Source organism: Cricetulus griseus, chromosome 4, assembly GCF_003668045.3.
Source record: "Cricetulus griseus strain 17A/GY chromosome 4, alternate assembly CriGri-PICRH-1.0, whole genome shotgun sequence".
Taxonomy (NCBI): domain Eukaryota; kingdom Metazoa; phylum Chordata; class Mammalia; order Rodentia; family Cricetidae; genus Cricetulus; species Cricetulus griseus.
The window spans coordinates 37,430,706-37,439,552 of record NC_048597.1 but is presented as its reverse complement, the minus strand read 5'-3'; the positions used below and the strand labels follow the sequence as shown (position 1 = coordinate 37,439,552).

The following is an 8,847-nucleotide window of genomic DNA, read 5'->3' as shown; positions in this document are numbered from 1 at the left end:
CATGTTGCTGCAAGTCCCATGGCTACATTGTGCACAAAAAAATTAATCAAAAACAAAAAAATAAACAACCACCTGTCAAATGGATAAGAATAACTTGTGGTAAGGGCAAACATGCTTTCAATGTAGGCAAAGTCATACTGCCCTGGTAGGCAAGGAGTATTCCCAATGCAGTCTCCCTTCTAAGGGTAGATGGAGCCTATCCCTGTCGATAAAACAGCATCTCTCAGGATAGGATCCACTGTAAGAAGCTGTAATAGACCACAAGTGGTCAAAGTAATGTAACAATAGTCAAGGGAAAAATTATGAGTCAATTTTTGAGATGATGTGATTTTATCTAAACCTATATCATGTTTGCACCTTTTCCCTAAACAAATGTCACACAATTTCAATTCTATGTGTAGCCTAGAAAAGATGAACTTATGGGAATAGAGAGCAGAATTGTGGTTATTAGGCTTCAATGTGGGTTTTTAACAATGGGGAAACGTTTGGTTTAAGAATATAAAACTGCAGTTGGACAAGAGGCATGGACTCTGTGAAGTCTTGAGGTCTATTGAGAGCATGATAAATATGGTTGATAACAATATGCTTTATTTTAAAAGTTGTGAGATAGTATACTTTAAGTGTTCTCAAAACAAAAATGATGAGTATGTGTTAAATAACATGTTAATTGGTTTAATTTAGCCATGCCATTGTGAACTGTATTATGTAGAATCATTTTGTTACTATTGTTACAGAAAGTATTGGTGGGTATATTAATGTAGACAGGCCATCATCGTATTTTAGGTCATGATATACACTTTTATAAGTTCTTTGACTATCACAGTTTCCACTGAGAAATCAGCTATTGTTATTTTTATGAGCTTTCTCATGTCTTTCAATATACTTGTTTTGTTCTGTATATTTAGGGTTTTAACTATGATATACTTGGGGAATTTCTTTTTCAGTCTTGTTTATTTAATATTCTGGATGCTTATTGTATCTGTATATGTGTAAGTTTCCTTTTATGATCTTTTTGAGGATCTACTCTATGCCATTGACTTTGTATTCTTCTCCTTCATCTATGCATACAATTCAAAGATTTGCTTTGTTGTGTGGCACATTTCCTGATTTCCCGTACATTCCTTTCCATGTGCGTGTATAACTTGACATATTCCTTGTTATTTATTCTAGATCCTCTGTGTTCCAGTCCCACATTCTAGTTTCTGCTTGTTCTGCCTGGTTCCTTCTATTTGTAAAGATTTCCTTTCAATTTTCTAATGGACTTATTAGTTTGTTTTTTTTTTTTTAGACTCTTTCTTCATTTCATCTTGAGTCTTCCTCAGTGTTTCCATCTCCTTATCACATTCTATTCTCAAGTCTGGATTGTCTTTATCTTTACTCAACCTATGTGTTTGTCCTTATTTTCCTTCTCTAGGCATCACTCGGGCATTTATTTTCTATAAGTTCTTTCTTCTTAATGTCCTTGAGCTAGTTCTATGTATCCTCTTTATACTCCTTGAATTCTTTGACAATATTTTTTTTTGTTTTCCTTTGTTTTGTTTTTAAATTTCATGTTTTGAGGTTCATCTAGGAACTTCTTATTGGCAAACATTTTCTATAAAACTGATAGGGTTTGAAAGAATAGATAGATAGTCTTGATATACAATTAGTATTGGTATTGTTCCCTTGGTATTGTTCCAATGCGATCTCGGTATGTAAACTTCTTTTGTTAATTTTAAGTCTGATATGGACAAATCAGGTTGAATCTGTCCTAAACAGTTTGGGCCAAGAAGGTGAAAATTACTTAGGTGGAATGAAATTAGTTAGAGAGAGAGAGGGCTGGACTTACATATAGGGTCTGCCACCTAGTCCAAATGTGAAGTGTGGAGATAGATCTGGCTGGGTGGTAAGGTTGGCTATGGTGTGGGGCTGTGCTGTGTGTTGGGAGGGTCCTGACAAAAGCTTCTAGATGAATTTGGGTTCAGGGAGGGATGTCAAAATTAGATTGTGAGGAAGGGGATAGTCACGGAGATCCACTGGCTAGACCCTGGAGAAGAAGTGGGAGATGTCTGTTAGGAGAGGCTTGGCAGTACAGAGGGATTTGGGTATGGAGGCAGGTAGGGAGCTCCTGGTGGATACCTCATGTGAGTTGTAGTGCCAATAGGTCCACGGCACTGGTTGTGGGAACTAGGCTTGATATGGCTGGTTGGGGAAAGATGTGAACAGGTATGGTGAGGGAGCCTCATCTAGAGTCTGGACTCAGGAGAATGACCAACATCTGGCTGGGTAGACAGGCTGGATGCAGTGCAGAAGGGATCTGTGGGTGGTGGCAGCTAGGGTGGATTGTAACAGGGATAATAAAAACCCAGAGACAGATATTGGGGTTCAAGCAGAAAGATCAGAGAAGCAAAGCAGCAAGCCACTAGATCTTACCTCTACCTCAGGCTGAATGTGCCCTGCCCTCAACGCCGATGCAGACTAATTCCTCGAATATGTCTGGAGACCAAAATGCCCCAGACTGAATTTCTGTTCCTATCTCATTTACCTCATGTGCTGGTATTAAAAATGTGTAATTCAAAATGCTGAGATCACTTTTTGTGAGCTGTTTCTCTTTTAGACTGGATAAATTTTGTGTAGCTCAGTGTGGCCTTAACTAACAGATCTACCTGCCTGTTTCCTGAGCCCTGGGATGAAAGGTGTGTGCCACCACTGCCTGACTCTGTGAGTTGCTAGAATGGCTGCTGGGATTAAAGGTGTGCATCACTACTGCCTGACCTCCATGGCTTATGGCTAGCTTTGCATTTTGAACCCTCAGGCAAGCTTTATTAAATCATAAATAATATATCACCTAGGTGGATTTTGCCAAAAGCTAGAGGTTGGTTATAGAAGAGGTAGGTATGAGCAGATAATAAATACCTGGGTACTGTATGTAAGAGCCAGGATTGATCTGGTAAACTGGGGAGAAAACATGGATGAGGAGTGTCCCAGAAAATGACTGCGCTAGACCCATGCAAGGAAATGGATTTACTTCTTCCATTTGGAGTGGCAACTTCTCTGAAGATACAGCGTTTACTTGTAATACTGTGCCCCTTGTGTGGTAGCATATAAACAAGGACACTATTAGCACCCAACCCTCCAGACTCCTAAATGTCAGTGCTACTGACATGGTAAAACAAGATTAAACAGAAGGATTCTGGCTGAGCGAAAAAAGCTTGCACACAACATTCTTCAGAAACCTGTGAGACAGGATATGTTTTCAGGAAGAGGTTTTACTCCTTAACTGGCAAATGGAGCATATAATTCCTAATTAGCACATGACTGTAAAACATCTCAAAACCTCCACTCTAGCCTTCTGTGTCATCTTACCTCCCTGATCCCCTATGCTTCCATGTTGTTCTGGCTTGCACACACATACACCCAAGCCCAAAAGCCACCTCTTCTCTTTAGAGCTTGCAAGGTTTTCTTAATAACATTAATTTTTTCTGTTCTCTCTGGTGAGTCACAATAAGAGCCTGGTAGGGTCCAAAGAACAAAGGAAATGTCCAAAATTCTTTACAAATCTACAATAGCTAATAGTTCAGTAATGAGGGATAGAACCCCCTGAGGATCTCCTCCATTATTCCTGACTGGTGACAAGCAATTCCAGTATAGGTATCCACAGCTGCTGCAAGATTATGGTAACAGTGTATATGTCCTTCCTGGTGGAAGGCATTTTGCAGACTTTATGTCTATTTTCTGACACTTAGATTTGGTTCACCCCCTTTCAAAATGTTTCAGGAGACTAGAAGTGGAGTTACAGATTTCTCATTTAGTACTGAGCCAACCTCCATCAGTCTGAGCACTCATGAACCTATAAATCTCTACATTTACCACTGTTTACTGAAAAGGGAGTCTTCTCTGATTGAAGTTGAAAAACAGTCTTCTATGCACATAAACATTTGACATTATGGCAGCATTCGGCTTCTGATTAAGGACTATCAACACCTCTGCCAGAGGTTTTTGACCAACTTTGCAGTATTAGGCATGGATTCCCTCCTAAGGAGTAGGTTTCTAATCCAAACAAAGATCAGCTGGTTACCCTCATAGCATTAATGACACTTTGCACATTGTGCTTGGAAAATTAGTCTCAGTTCAAAGCATTCACAGTAAATTAAGACTTTTGGTGCCTTTTGTTTTTCGACATCCTGCATTATATCTTTAATGAATATAAAAGTTACCAGGCAAGGAAGATGGTCCCAGCTTGACTTCATTTCCATGTTGATTTCTGTATATCATGAAGGCAATGAGTATAATATCAACAATAAGTCTCACCATCAAGCTTCTGTGGGTAATCAAGAATTGCGAGAGCTTGTATTACTTCCATGGCTGCTCTTGGGTCTGCCTTATGAACTCAACTTTTATTTTGAGACAGGTCTGTCACAGAACCCAGAGCTCTTAGACATAGGCAGCCTGTCTGGCCAATGAGGATTAGGAATCATCTCTCTCTCTCTCTCTCTCTCTCTCTCTCTCTCTCTCTCTGTGTGTGTGTGTGTGTATGTGTGTGTGTCTTTCTCTCTGTGTCTATCTCTGTCTGTCTGTCTGTCTCTCTCTCTCTCTCTCTCTCTCTCTCTCTCTCTCTCTCTCTCTCTCTCTCTCTCTCCTTCCAGACAATCCCTAGGACTACAGACCTATGCTGTAGGTATTGGGTGTTGGGGATCCAACTGGGCTGGGGATCCAAACCCATGTTCTCATGTTTGCATGGCAAGTACTTTATTCTCTGAGTCTTCTACCTTGGCCTTTATTTTCTTTTGTATAAATTTTGTATTACACAGACAACAAATTTATAGTAGGGCATTACAGGACATATTAATCTACTGGTTGAACAAGATCATAAGGATAAAACAACTACTTTAATAATAACTGGCAAAGAAATTATGCAGGTTATCATTTCTTATGAGTAACAGTAAGCAAGGTTTTACAATTATTCATGATACTTAACATCTCTGTCATAAATGATGAAGGGGGAATTAAAATAAGAAAACTTACATGTTCATGTTATATATTTAGTCAATATTGAAACCCAAATATAAACTCCTGGAGTTCTGATTTTTAAAAGCTTATATCTCCAAATATTAAAAAATTATCACATAAATTTAATGATAAGTAAAACTAAAAGCACCAATGCTACATATTCAAAGAACAGGAACCCAATAATTAATTGAGTTATTAAATGAATCTTAGATTATTTAAAAAGTTGTTTCTTATTGAATAAATTGTTGCGTGATAAATAAAAGACCCAGAGACTGATGCTGGGGTTCAAGCTTCAAGATGAAGATCAGAAAAGCAAAGCAGCTTGTCACTAGTTCTCACTCTACCTCAGACTGAAATGTGATCCTGGCTCCACTAAACCTCAGACTGAACCTCTCCTCAGCTTGGCTGGAGAATCCTGAGACTTCAATGTCTGCCTATCCGAAGTGTGGCTGGAGAATGAATGCCTGATACTGACCACTGAAGACCCTGCTCCTATCTTTTACTACTCTAGTGCTGGGATTAAAGCTATGTAAACCCAGGTTCTGAGATCATCTTTGTGTAGGCTGTTTCTCTTTAAGACTGGATCACTTATATGTAGATTGGGGTGGCCTTGGACTCACAGAGAGCTATCTACCTCTTAATCCTGAGTTCTAGGATTAAAGGGTGTACCACTACCTCCTAGCTTCTGGATATTGGGATTAAAAGTGTGTGTCACCACTACCTGATCTCTATAGCTTAAGGCTGACTTTGCTTCCTCAATCCTCAGGCAAGCTTTAATAAATCATAACTAATATATCACCACAAGCAGCATTTTGTGTGTGTGTGTGTGTGTGTGTGTGTGTGTGTGTGTGTGTGTGTGTGTGTGTGTTAGACTCAGTCCTGTGTTTTTATTAATGAGGGTAAGAAAGGGACCACACCTGGCAACCAAGGAATGAGGTACCAACCAGGAAGGTGGGATGGGCTCAGGCTCTAGGGATTAAAGGGAAGACTGATGGCCTAGGAGGGCCCAAGGAGTCCTTATTCTGGCAGCAGCTGAGAAAGTGACTCAGGGAAAGCTTTAGACACTGCAGCCACAAGCTGGTTCTGCAGGATGAGAGGCTGTGGCTATGGATGCAAGATAGGTTGGGGTGGCCTGGAATCACCCTGAAGTCACCTTGGCTTGTCTGCCTAGATCATCCACTGGTCCTGGTCCTGTTCATTGCCTTCTATGTCCACCTCATTGACCTCTCCATCACCAGGTGACTCATTATAGTCATTCATCTCATCCATGTCCTGCACACCCTCATCATCTTCTGAATCCTTTTCATTGTCCTTATCATCAACTTCCTCTTCTTTCTCATCATCATAGTGCTCTGAGGCTGGCTTGCCAATAGGTACCAGGTTGTGGTCTTTCTCCGTGATGCTTTGGATCCAGGCCTGCTGCTGCTGCTCCTGCTGATCCTGCTGCTCCTGCTGCTCCTGCTGCTGCAGCTCTGTCTCCTCTACTCTACCCATGGTAGATTCAGATTAAACCACAGTGTCTCAGTCACACAACAGAACAGTGAAGGGAACAAGGTGGGCATGGTTCCTAAGCTGAGTTTGAGTCCTGACTCCATCACTTACTAGCTGTTTGACTTTGACCAATATACTTAACCTCTCTGAGCCTCAGTTTCCTCATCGAGCCAAGACCTGGCAGTGACCAGGAAGTGCTTCACCAGGCCTGAGTGGAAGAACACACCAGAATACAGGCAAAAAGCATTTTTCAGAGGTATGAAATTAGTTAATAAACTATTGTTTATTGTATCTACTCAATAAGAGAAAATTTATACTTCTACTTTCTTTATCACGTCAGTTTCTAGCAAACAAATTTTGTAAAATGCTTTTTAGTCAAGATTACTAGGTAAGCCCAGGAAATATGTTATTGCTGGTAACCACATAACGATAAGAACATATTTTTATTATCTCATTAAAGTTGTTCCAAGTTACTATCATCATTTTTTCTCAGAATAATTTATAATTGTTTTTTATTCCATATATTGACTTAAAGAAATTGTTCATAAAGAGTTACCAGTATCCACTACTAATGCTAGATACTGTAAGGTAGTTTTAACTGGGCATTGATTTATGATTTTTATGTCATCAATTACGATTTTCAAATTGTATTTATTCTTATCTGTATGCCAAGTAATGTTGACTTGTTTTATTCTATTCACAGAGTCTTTGAGTTTTTATGCACTTATAAAAATTCATTTACATTTATATTTGAGAGACAAGTTATTCTTTATCCTACTGCATAGATACCTCAACTCTTTGTGCTGCTTTGAAAAGCTAGACATACTTCCCCTGCTATGGTTATCATACCTATAAACTTTTTAGAAACAGAAGTAAAGATCAATTCCTTTGGCAACCCTAGTGCTTAGCATAATATTTAGTTTGTGCTAGAAATGCAATAACTATTAAATTAAAATTCATTTTGATAACATTTTATAATCAAATCTTCCTCTTTTAGACTGTTTTTACTTCAAGAAAAGTTTGTCACTAAAGTTGGACAAGTTGTTACTTATAAATTAATGTGTTTTTACTTTATCACAGTCAAATTTTTTGTAATTGGATTTTGGAAATAACAAATACAAGCAAAGCAGAAAATAATGTTATTTTTAATATTGTTTTTCATGCCTCTGTGGGCAAAACAATAAGAAGAGTGACTCACGGTTTTCAATAATGTTTTCATTAGAAAAAATAACAACTTTATTGGGATTCATAATGACCTATAACAATGTAACTGAATGCGATTTATTATAGTTCACTGCTACATTTCTCTAAAAGCATCTATGTTAATTTTCAAAATAAAAGCTCATTTTTAAAAAGAAAATACTAGCATCTATATTCTCTGTAACTTTAACAAAAGATTTAATGGCAGAACATACACTAGACTAGACATATTAGAAACTGTCAAATAAAACAAAAAAAGTTTAGTGTTCTTCCCATGTGAGTGAAAATAAATGATTGCATTATTTCTTAAGTAATATGGCCTGAGCTTTATATTGTCAAAGTCTATAAAACAGCATCAGGCGAAATAATGAGAAATGGCCAAAAACACTTCAGTTAGCATAAGATTTTAGCATCTTTCATCAATAATACAAGAAGACTGGAAGAGTTATCACAGTATAGAAAACAAAGGAATGTTACTGTTCATCTGTGGAGCACACTAGGGCATTGTAGCTAATGAAAAATGTTCATTCCTTATATTTCTGTCTCCAAGAATTTCCTCAAATTGGCAAAGTAGTAAATCACAATGAAAAGCTGAAACAAACAACAACAAATACATTGAGAATAGTAAAACAATGTTAACCAATCAATATTGCAGGTATACTTTAATCCAAATCTAATAGACAAAAATGACATTCAGATATCGGTCATATATATGTAATGAAAAAGTAATTAGTAATGAAAATCACAATTGACCTAAATAAGTGCACATCTGTCAATTCTATTATGCCTTTATGAGGTACCACAAAAATAATGGAAGCAGTACTCATCTATGTCTCAATGGTCAGCACTTGGATTTATAAAATCAGAAGAGAAAGAGTGAAAGAAGAAAATGAATAGCATCTCTTTCGAGAAAAGGAGCAGGCCCATTCATGTTTTTGTGAGCTCTGGGTCATTCTCTTATGCTGTGATCATTAATTCATCTTAGAGCTCAAAGCTCTGTGATTATAGAGTCTTAAATTATGTTGGCATTTGACCAGTATTGATTTGCAGTTCTTATCTCTAGTGATGGCACAGGGCAGCAAGAGGGCAAATGCTTCCTCTTTTTATCTTAACAAGGTTACATTAAAATAAAAAAGAATATGGCTTTCTAACAGACACTTTAGTAAA

General features: G+C 37.9%; 1 protein-coding gene across 1 annotated transcript; it reads right to left on the bottom strand.

Moving 5' to 3' along the window:
* Positions 1 to 6,156: 6,156 nt before the first annotated feature.
* Positions 6,157 to 6,646, bottom strand: LOC100752128 (anaphase-promoting complex subunit 15). Its single transcript, XM_027413355.1, has 3 exons — positions 6,592 to 6,646; positions 6,480 to 6,556; positions 6,157 to 6,447 (listed from the first exon to the last, which is right to left on the bottom strand). Exons 1-3 carry the CDS (start codon positions 6,644 to 6,646, stop codon positions 6,157 to 6,159), a joined length of 423 nt encoding a protein of 140 aa, XP_027269156.1.
* Positions 6,647 to 8,847: the final 2,201 nt, after the last annotated feature.

Excerpts from the sequence above, each read along its gene's own strand:
- LOC100752128 (XM_027413355.1), bottom strand. The coding sequence starts at position 6,646 with ATGAGGAAACTGAGGCTCAGAGAGGTTAAGTATATTGGTCAAAGTCAA. Across the intron at positions 6,557-6,591 it reads TGGTCAAAGTCAAACAGCTA|GAACCATGCCCACCTTGTTC; the intron begins GTAAGTGATGGA and ends AACTCAGCTTAG. Across the intron at positions 6,448-6,479 it reads TTAATCTGAATCTACCATGG|GAGCAGCAGGAGCAGCAGGA; the intron begins GTAGAGTAGAGG and ends CTGCAGCAGCAG.